A 15,413-nucleotide genomic window follows, 5' to 3' on the forward strand; every position below is an offset into this window, starting at 1 on the left:
ATAATACTACGATCGTCCACCACACTAAACAAATTTCAATCTGCAACAATGCAACACAATTGCACCAATATTAGTAACAAATTTTCAGATTTTTGGTCATTTAGGCATTTTATCAAACACTTAGAGTACATAGCATTTTACTACCCCTAGTAATGGTATTTCTTCATCCAACAATCCCTCATTCCCACCAACAAGAGATACTAAACCATTATTTGTCTACAAACAACCTTCTTTAGCATCATTAAAATCATCAATGAACTCACATCCACCCAATTATTGCTAATTAATTTATTACAAAATCTTTACAACACGCAATAATCTAGTTTAAGTATTTATGGCTTCCAAGAACCATCCAATAAGTGTTAATACTTATTTCTTGCTCGCATACTCATAATAAATCCATACATATAAGTCTAAGGGTGAAGGATTACCTTTTTTGGAAGAAATCTTGCAAAACCTTCCTTTGAGTTCTTGAAGAAATTTCTTGAAGATCTAAGTATTTTATGTGTAGATTTCATCAATACTAGTGTAGAAATGATGGAATTTCTTACCAAGATAATGTGGATTGCTTACCTTAAAGAAGAGACGAGTTGGTGGTCTTGAGTGAGTGGAGAAGAGCTCCAAAATTCGTCCAAATGAAGTGAGGAAAATGAACCCTGAAATTGTATCTATAGGCCCAGATTTCTGGGTTTCGGATGCTGCCCCGGATGCTGTGGCAGCACTTTACTGCCAGCCCTTCTTTCGGATGCGGCCCTGGATGCTTCGCATCCGCAGTCTCCTCTGCCAACCTTTGGTAATTTGGTCATAACTTCTTGTAGAAATATCCAAATGACAAACGGTTTGAAGCGTTAGAAACTAGACTCGAAGATATTTAATTTTCTAGGTTGTACATCACATAACTCCATATATATATATATATGTATATAATCTTGACCTAAGTTAGGTCTTGTGCCAAAATATAACAAATCGATCCGGAAGGACCTCAAATTTTGCACACAAGTCGTAAATGACATAACGAAGCTATTGGCATCATAAAATTTCCATTCCATAGTCGTTTGCTCAAAAGTCAAACTCCGGTCAATACTTTTCATTTAAGCTTCAAAAATAAGAATTGTTCTTTCAATTAAATTCTAAATCTTCCGAAACCAAACTCGACCGCACATGCAAGTCATAATATATATTACAAAATTGCTTGGGACCTTAAGTCGCTGAACGAAATGTTAATTCTCAAAACGACAAGTTGGGTCGTTACAGTTGAACGGGTCGTTACATTCTCCCCCTCTTAAAACGGGTCGTTACATTCTCCCCCTCTTAAAATATATGTTCGTCCTCGAACGTGCCAAGAATTATTCTGAGAACATTAAATTATTAAGTGTATTCTTACACACATATTCGTGGTGATTCTACGTCACCTAAAGTTTAACATGTTCTGACAATACCATCTCAGTTGAGATTATTTCTTTTAATCCACATTTATAACTTTAAAGTCAAATTTCTCACACCCCAATTAATTTCAAAAGGTTCGCTTTCCACATCAACACACTGTGTTAGTCTCATCCGGCTGTAGCAATTTCGTGCCTACACACATATTATACGTATGCCCATAACCATATCTCTGGTCATAATAGTTGTTCATAATTAATTCCAGTATCCTCAATTAATCTCATATTAACCAAAATCATGTTCAATGTTTTACAACACTGACAACAACACGCGAGGCATGAAGACCTCGTAATTATTTTTTCGAATTAACGAGTCACATTTTAACGCCACCCGGGCACTCGCCTCGTAGGCTAAAACTCAATAATCATAGCATGAATATGGCTAAATATGCACAGAAAATACGTACAAGAATTAATTAAATAAGCATAACATGCATGACTCCCTATTAATACTATGGTACAAATTTAATTTCACAAAGGGAGAATTTAAACTCATAAATTTTTTACCGCAAGGACCTCGTCCTTATATAACTTTCACCGCGGCTTGTAGCCCAGTTTAAATATTTTACATCATATAAAATGTGAGGATCTCGTCCTCAACTCTGAATCACAAGTATTTTGCACATTGTGCCAACTGAAATTTGCCATTTCATTTCTTTCTTCTTTTTAATAAATTTTGTAAACAATTTTCTTCATAACACATAATGAATCTCCATACCAATAGGGCATATAATTCATAAAATTGAAATCAATTATTCCGAAATCACATAAAAAATCACTGTAGAGAGTATTAGAATGTCACATTTGGACTTATAGTCCTCAATAGTGTACAAAATAAAAATGATAGACACGGGCTAACATCATCGAATCTCCCAACAGGGATAACATATAAGTGGGTCACAAAATTACGAAGCTCACCCATAAGTAGAGCATAATAGGAGGACTCGCCTCAATATTCAGAACCGAATCAAATTAAGGAAAAATATCCTTTTATAATAAATCGGGATCGTACATGCTAGGGTGCCCTAGACGCGCCTATCCTCCACCTCTAACTGGCTGTGCACGTGGGGTAGTAACTGTATTGGAGCCTATAGCCTGAATGTTCTGATAAAATCCACCCCTCCCAAGTCTGAGACAATCTCTCATGATGTGCCTAGTATCACCACACTCATAACAACCCCTCTGAGGTCGCGGCTGATCGTACTGAGTCTGTGCCGGATAACTGGAATAACCACTGTAAGAATTTTGTGTCAGTGGTGCACTATAGGAACTTACTGGAGCACCCCGAGTAATCTGATATGCAGACTGAGCTAGCCGACTGCTCGAGCCTCCGCCATAATGGGTCATAGCTGAAGAGTAAAATCCACTGAACCCTCCAGAGCTTTGAGAACTTTTGGCCTCCTTAAACTCCCTTTTCTCTCCTAGAACATCCTCAATCCTCCTAGCAATCTCCACTACTTGTTAAAATGGAGTATCAGTTTGCAACTCTCTAGCCATGCATATTTTAAGATCATAATCGAGCCCCTCAATGAATTTGCGGACCCGCTCTCTGACTGTAGGCACCAAGATAGGTGCGTGTGGGGCTAACTCACTAAATTTGATAACATATTATGACACCGTCATGGACTGAGGCCGGCCTCTACCTCAATCTCGGCCTCTTGCGACCCTAGCAGTATGTGGGGGTGCCTGCTCAGCTGACCGGGTAGTAGTGCCCTCATCATATGTGAGAGAATAGATATACAAAGGTTCAAATTCCACAATCAACAAATCCGCACGATAGGAATGAAAGAAGTGGAAATTTCTTAACAGTTTTGTATCCTCACGAAGATAAGTACAAACGTCTCTGTACCGATCCGCAAAACTCTACTAGACTCGTTCGTGACTCGTAGAACTGATGAACCTAGAGCTCTGATACCAACTTGTCACGACCCAAAATCCAACCACATGCGTCGTGATGACACTTAGTTTCTAAGACTGAGTAAGACGATCATAATTACAATTCAAGCCATTTTTTAATCAAAACTAACAACGGAAATAATTATAAACAACCTCCCAAGACTGGTAATACTGAGTCACGAGCTCTAACTGAATACATGAAATGATCTCAAGGATTGAATACTCAATACTGTTTGATTAATAATTAACAGTACAATAAAATGGAAAGACTCCAAGGGACTGCGACGACCAAGCAGCTCTACCTTGAATCCTTGCGATCACACTCTAACTCTGTCCCAGTCTGATATCTCCAATATCTGGCTCTGCACAAAAATGTGTAGAAGTGTAGTATGAGTACACCACAGTCGGTACCTAGTTAGTATCAAGACTAACCTCAGTGGAGTAGTGACGAGGTACAATCAAGACACTCACTAGTCTAATAACCTACACAATATAGTGTACCAAAATAATAGGAAGCAAATAACAATGATGGCAACAATAATCAAAAAGTGATATAAACTACAGGGCAACAAGAACACCATAAATAGTTCTCAATAAATAATGAATACAAGTACATCCAATTAATCAAGTCCTTCAAATATAAATCTTTCGCCTATATGTGTTTCAAATAATAATCTTTAAGATATAATACTTTCAAATAAATATCTTTCGAATATAATTCTTTTAAATAAATATCTTTCGAATATAATTCTTTCAAATAAAAGTCACCATGTGACACCTCATTTCATAATCATAAAATACGAGTCTCAGTCCACTTTCATATTTTCAGGGCACCTCGTGCCAATTTCTCTATCACAACCGCACGGATAACTCAGTGCTAATATCATCATCATTTACTCACGACACCTCGTGCCCACATTTCATATTACAAATACACGGACAATTCATGTGCCAGTAAAAGAAGTCACAAGAAAATCATAACATCACATAAAAATCACCAATACATTAATCCCACATCATTACATATCACCTCTGACAATAGCCACCCTTATCCCTCCGCCCTGACAATATCAATAGCCACCCTTATCCCTCCGCTCTGACAATATCAATTGCCACCCTTATCCCTCCGCCCTGACAATATCAATAACCACCCTTATCACTCCTATAATAGCCACCCATATCGCTCCTATAATAGCCTCCCTTATCGCTCCGTTTAATAGCCACCCTTATCGCTCCACCCAGACAATATCCCAACACACATAACCACAGTGAAATGCCACCCTTACACCTGCATAATATCAACAGTGGAATGTCACCCTTATCCACCGCATAACCGTAACCCAAATCACACAACAATTTATACGGATATTATCACGACAACACAAAATAACAGTTCATATTATAAATTTCCCATAGGCCACAACCAACTCCAAAGATACAACAAAATCAATTAATTTCGCAGAAAATAGCCCCAAGGCTCAACACAACGTATATAAAATATCGAAAACAACAATAAGGAAGGAAAATTAACTCTGCATAAGACAACACCTTCTTTAGTCCATATTTTGATAAATATATTAATATCTCCATTTAAACTTATTTAATTAATTATTTGCATATGAAAAAATTCATAATATAATTATTTTCAGGAAATATCAAATCAACAAACACACGAAATTCACCTAAAATTTCAAGTCGCAATCACACCAAATTATCATATAAATACAAACTCAACAAACAAAGAATGAGGCATGACAAATCAAGAATTTACTAAGTTTCCACAATTTTCCAATTTAATATATAAGGGTGTCTACGAATTTTTTTAACCGATATAGTTTGCACATATAAATCAAGTACGCACTCATCACCTCACGTACATGGTTTTCCAATCACACAATTTTCACATAAGACTCAATGCCTAGGAAAAATTCCCCCACTCAAGATTAGGCAAGATACTTACCTTTTGAAGTTTTGTCGATATTCCAAGACCTCCGAATCGCTCAAATCAAAGAGCTCCCTTTTGAGATTCTCATGCAAAGTATCACTGTTGCAAACAAAAATATATCCACCAACTGTTTCATTTCTTGGAAATGACTCTGATGCTGGCAATGTCTTGAACCTCTTTTCTACACCAATATTCTTATTCTCGTCCTTATAATTACTCTCTCTATTAATCTTGTTATTATTTTTCTTTCCAAACTTATTCATAAAATAGCCACTTTCATCCTCATAACCATTTTTTCACTTTTCTTGATAACCCCTTTTGAATTCACCACAATATTGTTATTTATATTGTTATTTTTACTACTACCCTTACTACTACTACTATAACTGAAATTCAAAGGATTTGTGTAAACCCCTTTATTGCTAAAGAGATTGTAATCTGAATTGAGATATTTTGATGGGATATTAGAACAAATAACAGAATTTATAAGCTCACCACAAACTCTAATATCAAAGTTTCTTCGTTCTTCAGGCTTTCTTTTTGATACATAATTGTTGCTCCAATTTGAATCATTTGAAGACAAATTTGCTAAGTTGGTTGTTTGTAAACGGCTTACCACTGAATTGGTAAAAAGATGATCGAGAATTCTCCATTTGTTTGTCACTTTTTCCTATACCCAGATGATAGTTTTCTATAAAAATTCAATCTTGGAGAAAAAGATGAAGGTTTTTCACAAATACCAAGAAGAGAAATTGTTATAAAAATTGAATCTTGTAATAAGAGGTGAACTTTAGAGATGAACGGTATGATATGATAAAGAAGAGAAATTTTATACTATAAAGATTGAATCTTGGTCTATGTAGGAGTGATTACTTTACTTACAGCTGAAGGATATGAGAGTTAGAGGGGAGAATAAAATAGGGGGAGGTTGACGCGGTAGAGGAAATTTAGCAGAAATGGAGTTGGGAGAAAAAATTTAGTAGAGGCTTTAAATCACATCAAATAACGTTAAACACACGAATTGCACATTGATTCAAGCTTAATGTATTTTAAAACCTCAAACTTCTACATCAGACGCCGAAATCTATCAAATCAAGTCCGATTGACCTCAAATTTTGTACACAAGTCTTAATTGACATTACGGACTTACTCCAACTTTCAAAATCGAAATCCGACCCCGATATCAAAAAGTCAAACTCCCGGTCAAACTTTCTTAAAATCTTCTATTTTCTAACTTTCGCCAAAATGCGTCAAATTGTCCTAGAGACTTTCAAATCCAAATCTGGACATACGCCTAAGTCCGAAATCACTAGACGAAACTATTGTAATCATCAAAACTCTATTCCGGAATCGTTTGCTCAAAATTCAAACTCCGATCAACTCTTTTTATTTAAGCTTCAAAAATGAGAATTGTTCTTTCAATTTTAATTCTGAATCTTCCGAAAATCAAAGTCGGTCGCACACACAAGTCACAATACATATTACGATATTTTTCGGGACCTTAAGTTGTTCAATAAGGCATAAATTCATAAAACGACAAGTCGGGTCGTTACACGACCATTCGATATCGAGTCCAACCATACAAGAATTATCCAAATCTGACCCCATTTAGCCTTTCAAAACCCAAAAATTCAGTCTAAGAACTTTTACAATTTTTTTCAATTCGTCCACCCCAAATCTCTAATTAGATGAAGAAATTGAATATAGATTAGTGAAAATTCATCAAAAACGAGTTAGGAACTCTTATCCCAACAATCCCTCTAGACATCTCCCAAAATATCGCCTAAATCCGAGCTCTCAAGTCCAAATGGTAAAAAATGACATAAACCCTCGATTTTGAAATTTAATGTGCTGCCTAGTTAAATCCTTCCCCGCAAACGCGGAAGTTGCCTCGCATTTGCGAAGCACAAAAAATTTTACTGCCCAAATTCCTCTTATGCGAATGCGATGACCAGTGATCCCAGGTCCCGGCGAACACAGAACCTCACTCGCGAACACGTAGGCCAACGTGAGAGGTCCACCTAGTTGTTTCTCTTCTTCGTGAACGCGTGACTCAGTACACGATCGCATAGCACCAAGACCTGACCCCTTCGCAAACGCATGACCATCTTCGCGAATGTGAAGGGTAAATTTCCAGCCATCTCTGAAGATTCTACGTGAACGCAAGAGAACCTTCGCGAACGCGTAGAAGGAAACCAGAAGCACGAGATTTCAGCAATCAAATTATTCCGAAATACGCCGAACCTGGCCTGAATCACACCCGAGGCCCCCGGTACCTCAACCAATTATACCAACAAGTACTAAGATATCATACGAACTTAGTTGAGCCTTCAAATCACAACAAACAATGCTAAAACAATGAATTCTGCATCGATTCAGCCTACTGAATTTTGGAACTCCTAACTTCAACATTCGATACCGAACCCTATCAAATCAAGTCCGATTGACCTCAAATTTTGCACACAAGTCACATTTGATATTATGGACCTACTCTAACTTCCAGAATTGGAATCCGACCTCGATATAAAAAATTTCACTCCTGGTCAAAATTTCCAAAAATCTTTCAACTTTCGCCAATTAACGCCAGAACGACCTACGGACCTTCAAATCAACACCCGGACATGCTCTGAAGACCAAAATCAATATACGGAGATATTGGAATCGACGAAACTTCATTCCGGAGTCTTCTACACACAAGTCAAACTATGGATAACTCCTACGACTTAGACTTCCAATTTAGAGACTATGAGTCTCATTTCACTCCGAAACTCTCCCGAACCCGACACCAAGTACCCCGACAAGTCAAGTAGCCAAAAATGAAACCTAGGGAGAAATAAATAAGGGATCAGGACTCATACTCTCAAAACGACCGTCCAGGTCGTTACACAAAATTTCATGCCAGAAAGTAAAAAAGAAGGATATTTAACTAAGGAAATATGCATCTTTTTCCTCTATCAAAAAGAAACGCCATTACTTTCAGCAAAAAGAAAAAAGCCATTAAATGGTAGTTTTGTATCACTCGATAGAGAAGTAAAATTTGGTAAAATCGTACTTCTTTTCTTATTATCAGGAATTTTAGGTGATCTAATAGTATAAAAAATTCTTACACTAATGATATATATAACTTAAATCTCATAAAAATATTTCTGTATAGTAGAACAGTTTTCTCTTCCTATCACTTCACTTCGTTCTAGAAATCTGATCTCATCAGGCCGGGCGAAGGGGAAGAAAGAGATGGGTGATCCGAAATGAAAAAAGAAAAATCATTTGGAAGTGTTTACCATGAAAGGTTTATAATCTTGCCTTAGTTAAAACCCAAATCAGTAACTTATGAAAAAATCCAGACCTTCAGAAATCCCTTTTGAAATTAGACTAGAAATGAGTTAACAAACAATTCTAAAATCATTTGCTTAATATATATTGTAGGAAATATTGGGTCCACCCATAAGGGGTGCTCTAAGGCCCAATAAGGTTATTAGTTAACCCTAATATTCCTTATATAAGTACACTTAATGTGTACACAAAGAGAAGACTCTAAGCAGTATTTTTTCACGCGCTCTTTCTCTCTCTTAATCCAAACAAGGGTTTAGACTGTGAAATTGGGGGTTGTTCCAACACACCGTCACAACCACCGCCGACCAGTAATTCCAGCCGCAGTTCAATCCGTTTTCGCTTCCGCTTTACGAAGAACAAGTAAGTTCTCATTTTACGATTTACAAACTAATCTAATGTGTTTAGATTAATGTGTTCATTGGTATCAGAGCCACATGCTGGTTTTTCGGTCCGAAAAATTGATAGAATAGTTCTAATTCTTTTCTACGTGAAACTGGAACTATGTGTTTATTTATTTTGAATTTTCTGTGCCAATAGAATGGTTAATAAGTTTAATCCATTTTATTTGACAATGTCTCTGAAATTAGTTTTCGGAACTTACGGATGGAATTTCTATGGCATTTATCTTGGCTATACAAACTTGGATAACTGCAAAGTAATTGCCATAATTTTTTAACAACTTGGCAGATTAGTTTTTCTTTTAAACGACATTCTTAATTTTTTTCTGGTTTGGATCTGTCCAAAAGAAGAACAACACCACTGCCAACAATCATTTTTTTCTGCCAAAACGCTACCAAAAGAACATCATTGTCGCCACTGTTAAACTCCAGAGAGCATCGTGCTCCAATAACAATGGCGGAGCGGAGCTTGGTGCACCAGTGGTGATGGCAAAGACAAATAAGAAAAAGGAAGGAGAGAAGAAAAGTCTTTTCTTTTTCAAATCACAAATAAATAAAAGGGAGCTTTGTGCTCTCATGGAAATGGCAGAGGCGGCTGAGAAATAAAATTGAAGAAGAAGACTAGGGTTTTCTCTTTTTAATTTGATTTACTAATTTAGTTTTTTAACGGCGTACTCCATGGCTAACGGCGACAAAGTAGGACAAAAACCCTATGAATTCTTTAATTATTTTAGTGTTTAAAATAAAATAAAGATTTCTTTTAAAAGGAAAAATGCTCAAAGTGCTGGCAGCACTAGTGAATTGGGCTGAAGGCCTAGTTTCATTAAAAATAAATTGCTTTATTAATTTATAGGTCATGAGATAAAGGCCCACTTCGAAAAAGCAATAATTTCTGCAATTTCTTAACTGAGCAGATTTAAGACTTTGGGATTATGGCCCATTTTAAAAGTTGTCATTTTATTTTGGGATAATGGCCTAAATAAAATTGAAATTTAGTTCTATTATTTCAATAACTAAATTTCAGATTATAAAATTAGTCATATGGACTTAGTATTTAGAATATAAATTTAGTATTTGTATTCTTTTAATGAAAACTATAATTATTTTATTATCCCAATTTCTTGAAATGTTAATTGTTTTAACATTACTTTGGCTAATTAGTTTAACACATGCTTTATGTTAATTTATTTAGCATGAAATCAATATTAATTAGTTTAATATTAACAATACTTGTTAATTTGTTTAACATGTATAATATGTTAATTAGTTTAACATTAAAATAAATTTTATGTGAATTTATATAGCATGTAATAAATGTTAATTAGTTTGACATTAATTTTATTCGCATGCTAATATAAGTTATTTGTTAACTTATGATCCACATGGGATTATAAAATCATGGAAGGTGATTATGTTGTCTTAAATATGATTAAGACACTTAGCTAGATAATTGAATAGGTTAATTTTTATAATATTTTAATTCTTGGACGATGATTGGGAACGTAATGAACTTTCGACTCCATAATTAATATATATATATATATATATATATATATATATATATATATATATATATATATATATATATATATATATATATATATATATATATATATTTATTAACTTAATCAATTGATGTTTAGTGTCATAATATGTATGTATGTAGAATATCGTGCCTTGCGTTATTTTTTTTTTAATCATGATCCTCATTTTATTTTTTATTTTGTTAAAGAATGACTACTGTTTCGAAAAATATTGTTGCTGAGATCAACAAAGGGTTGAAACTCAATGGTGACAACTATGAAACCTGGAGCTTGAAAGTCCAGTATGTGCTAAAGGAGCAAGAGGCTCTGGAGGCCATTAACAATGTCATGAATGAGCCTGAGGAAGACGACACTTCTCAGCCTAGGCGTGAGCGTGAAGCCTATGACAGTTGGAATAAAAAGAACTCCATTGCTCGCATTACGTTGTTGAGCACCTTAGATGATGACATTATAAGGGAGTTTAAGGATCACCAAAGAGCTTTGGATCTTTGGAATGCTTTGAGGAAAAGGTTTGGTACTTGTTCCACTGCAAGGTTGCGATCCTTAATGATCAAATTTGACTCATTTAAGAAACGCCCAGAACATTCAATGAAAACACATCTGAGGCAAATGGCAAATATGATCGAGGAGTTGAAAGATGCTGGTCATGTGTTGACTGATGAACAACAAATACAAGCTGTCATACGCTCTTTACCTAGTTCTTAAGATCATATGAAAATGCATTTGACCCATAATGAAAGAATCACAACTCTGGAAGATGTCCGGAGACACCTTGAGTTAGAGGAGGAACGACTTGAGGCTGCAAAGCCAATAGCTGAGTTGCACATGAAAACAACCTCCAAAACCAAGAGTGATTCAAAGAGAAGAAACTGGGGAAAGAAGAGAGGGCCACCTCAAGTTCAGCCTGCTAAAAGAGCAAAGACTGAAAACGGCAAGAACATATGTCCCAAATGTGTCAAAGTTGCTAAAGTGAAATGCTATAATTGTGACAAGATGGGTCACTATGCCATAGATTGCTCTAAGCCTCCTAGAAAGGTATTTCACAATGCTCGAATTAGTGAACTTTGTGTTTCTAGTTCTGTTTTCTAACTGAATCTAATCCTTTGTGGATTGTAGACTCAGGAGCAACAGACCACATAGGCTGAGAACGTAGTGCCTTTGTTGAATTTCGGCGAGTTTCACGTGGAGTAAAGTGGATATATGTGGGCAACAACAATAAAGTTGTTGTTGAAGGGATCAGTACATGCAAGTTAGTCTTGCGTGGTGATCGAGACCTAATACTACATGATGTTCTCTTTGCACCAACAATTTGCCAGAATGTTATTTCAGTTTCAGTTTTTCTTAAGCTAGGATTTGACTTATTTTGTCATGGCAATTCTGCCAAGTTGACTTTTGGTTCAACTTTATTTGGTTTTGGTCATGTGACCAGAGATTTAATTATTATGGATTTGGATTATGATTTATTTAATAATAATGCTAGTTTTTTTATGTTTGTTTCTTCACATAAATATGATAGTGATGTAAACATATGGCATGCTAGACTTGGTCATATTGGCCAACAAAGAATGCAAAGGTTAGAAAAACAAGGTTTGCTTTCTAGCATTGAACATGTGGAATTGTCCACTTGTGAAAATTGTCTAGCTGGAAAATCTGCAAGAAAACCTTTTGGTCAGGCGACTAGAGCTGAATATCCTTTGCAATTAATCCATTCAGATATCTGTGAGCCTATGAATGTTAGGGCTAGGCATGGAGCAAGTTATTTCATCATATGTATTGATGACTTTACACGTTTTAGTTATGTCTATTTAATTTCCCACAAATCAGAAGCAATAAGTTGCTTCAAACGCTATATGAGCTTAGTGAAAAATCAATTAGACAAGAAGATAAAAGATCTTCGAACTGACCATGGTCGTGAATACTTATCAACCCAGTTTAATAATTTATCTGATAAAATGGGAATAGTTCATCAGTTGACTATCCCAAATACTCCATAAAAAAATGGTGTTGCGGAGAGAAGAAATAGAACGCTCCTAGAAATGGTTAGGTCAATGATGGCATAAGCTAACCTCCCAATTAGTTACTGGGGTGATGCGTTGCTTATTGCCACCTTTGTACTTAACCGAGTACCTACAAAATCAGTTACTACTACTCCATATGAGTTATGGATTGGAAGACAACCCGACCTGAGTATATTAAAACCTTGGAATTGTGCTGCCTATACACATGATTCCTCTCACAAATATGGCAAATTGGGCCCGAGGGGAAAGAAAAGTATCTTTATAAGATACTCTGAAACCTCAAAGGGTTATGTGTTTATAGGTCAACAAGATAGTGGGAGTGTAACTGAGTTTGAATCACGAGATGTCACATTCTTAGAGGATGAATTCCCTAAGAAGGGAGAGGTAGGTCAAGACCTAACCTTATTTGAGATAATGGATCAAGAAGTACAAGGATCACTTCATTCGAGTGGGAGAATTTTAGCAGATGATGAGTTAGTTTCTCATCAAATACCTCATTCATCATCAAATACGAATGAAAATGATCCTTCTATATTTAGTGGAAGTGACCAAACGGATCTTGTTCCAAGTGGGAGCGAGATGGTCACAGATCTTGTTCCAAGTGGGAGCAGAGTGAATGATCTTGATCCGAGTAGGAGCAACATTGATCCAAATGGGAACAATGATGAATCAAAAATAAGACGTGGTTCTCGTAAAAATATTCCCCGCCGATGATTTGATGTTGAAGGCGGCGAACTATTTATGATGCTTCTACAAGAAGAAAACAAGCCTAAAAATGTAAAAGAGGCTCTCACATTCCCTTTTAAGGATATATGGACAAAAGCAATGGAAGACGAATTGGAGTCTATGAGAGTCAACAAAGTTTGGGAACTAGTTGACCTCCTTGAAGGACGCAAAGCAATTGGGAGCAAATGGGTTCTCAAAATTAAGCTCAAGGCTGATGGCACAGTTGAGAGATATAAGGATCGGCTAGTGGAGAAACGGTATACACAACAAAAAAGAATAGGCTACGAAGAGACTTTCTCGCCTGCTGTACGATTTACCTCAGTTCGCCTGGTTCTAGCTTGTTGTATACCTGGATCTTGAATTACATTATATGGATGTAAAGACTGCCTTTCTCAATGGAGAACTAGATGAAAAATCTATATGGAACAACCTGAGTGTTTCATTGAAAAGGGCCACGAACAAAAGGTTTGTAGACTTTTGAGGTCTATTTATGGCCTCAAACAATCTTCAAGGCAGTGGTATATACGCTTTCAGAATGTTCTTGTATCCAATGGTTTTACCATGATGGATGAAGACCATTGTGTTTATACCAAGAGATCAAGAAACAAGCTTGTGATTTTAACATTGTATGTAGATGACATACTTATAGCTGAAAATGATAAGGAGTTTATAACCGAGATAAAGTCATGGTTATCATCTCAATTTGAGATGAAAGATATGGGCGAAGCTGCATATATTCTTGGAGTTAAGATTTCAAGAGATCGTCCAAAGAAACTATTGTATCTCTCACAAGAGAATTACATTAGAAAAGTTCTTGAACGATTCAATATGCAAAATAGTAGCCTAGTTTAAGCTCCTATCAGTAAAGGCCATACCTTAGGAAGTCATATGTGTCCTAAGACTCCTGAAGAGACAGAAAGAATGAGCCGAGTTCCTTATAGGAGCGCAGTCGGAAGTCTAATGTATGCTAATCACTAGACCTGATATCTGTCAAGCAGTTGGCTTGGTAAGTAGATATCAAACCAACCCGGGTTTAGCACATTGGCAAGAAGTAAAGAGGATCATGAGATATTTGAAGGGAACTGCTGATTATGCCATTTGTTATCAAGGCGGCAAGGATTTGCGATTAGTTGGATACAGTGATGCTGATCATGGAGGAGATCCAGACGAGAGGAAGTCTACCTCAAGATATGTTTTCTTACTCAGTGATGGCACCATATTATGGAGTAGTAAGGAACAATCATGTGTATCACTATCTACGATAGAAGTTGAATACGTGGCGCTCGCATCAGCATCACAAGAAGTTGTTTTGTTGAAAAAGTTCTTGGAGCACTTGTTGGGTATCACTGAAAATACTGAACCAATATTAGTCTACTGTGACAGCGAGGCTGCAATATCCTCCACAAGGACCGACAGTTTCATTGTAAAACCAAACATATAAATATTAAGTATAACTATGCGAGAGACATGGTTAGACGCAAGGTAGTGAATGCGAAGTATGTGTCTACAAAAGATATGTTAGCAGATCCATTGACAGCCTTTGTCTAGAGATATATTTGTGAGACACACTAGGTCTCAAGGCTTGCATAGACTTTGAGATACTTTATTTTGTTATTTGTTTTCTCGTGTTCTCAAAACTGATGTTCTCTAATTATCAATAAAGTTGATTTACATACATACATATTTTTAATGTTAAATGTTATGTGCATTCTTTATTTTTAGTTTTTTTATTAGTATGTCGGGTTGACAAGAGGTTGGCCTTCTCACACAGGCAACTGCCTCCTTATCTTAGTGATGTGAGGAGATGAGACATGATTTTAAGAAAAATTATCATAAGGGTAATTTGAGAGCTATTCGCTTAAATGTCGCTTAAATAATGACATAAGGTCATTAGGGTGAAAAACATTCACCAAGTCTACTTTGTGAGCCAGATGTGAGTTAAATATGATTTTGTAGATCAAGGAACTAAAATTTAGATACTTATGGTGTCTAAATATCATCTGTACAACATTCTTTATGAGATAAAGACATACGCTCATTGGGAAAAGGGAGAAAATGCTGTAGCACATGTTTCATACCATGTGTGCTAATATCGACCAATGAGGTTAACA

The 15,413-nt window shown here is 36.1% G+C and overlaps 3 protein-coding genes and 1 pseudogene across 3 annotated transcripts; 3 read left to right on the forward strand and 1 right to left on the reverse strand.

Moving 5' to 3' along the window:
- Nucleotides 1-3,234: 3,234 nt before the first annotated feature.
- Nucleotides 3,235-6,264, reverse strand: LOC142177648 (DCD domain-containing protein NRP-B-like; annotated as a pseudogene).
- Nucleotides 6,265-10,747: 4,483 nt separating this feature from the next.
- Nucleotides 10,748-11,263, forward strand: LOC142177019 (uncharacterized). Its single transcript, XM_075245477.1, has one exon. It carries the CDS (start codon nt 10,748-10,750, stop codon nt 11,261-11,263), a length of 516 nt encoding a protein of 171 aa, XP_075101578.1.
- Nucleotides 11,264-13,317: 2,054 nt separating this feature from the next.
- Nucleotides 13,318-13,662, forward strand: LOC142177020 (putative mitochondrial protein AtMg00820). Its single transcript, XM_075245478.1, has one exon. The coding sequence runs from the start codon at nt 13,318-13,320 to the stop codon at nt 13,660-13,662; it is 345 nt and encodes a 114-aa protein (XP_075101579.1).
- Nucleotides 13,663-14,365: 703 nt separating this feature from the next.
- LOC142177021 (secreted RxLR effector protein 161-like) lies at nt 14,366-14,743 on the forward strand. The gene has a single exon (XM_075245479.1). It carries the CDS (start codon nt 14,366-14,368, stop codon nt 14,741-14,743), a length of 378 nt encoding a protein of 125 aa, XP_075101580.1.
- The last annotated feature ends 670 nt before the right edge of the window (nt 14,744-15,413 follow it).

Source organism: Nicotiana tabacum, chromosome 23 (genome assembly GCF_000715075.1).
Source record: "Nicotiana tabacum cultivar K326 chromosome 23, ASM71507v2, whole genome shotgun sequence".
Classification (NCBI taxonomy): domain Eukaryota; kingdom Viridiplantae; phylum Streptophyta; class Magnoliopsida; order Solanales; family Solanaceae; genus Nicotiana; species Nicotiana tabacum.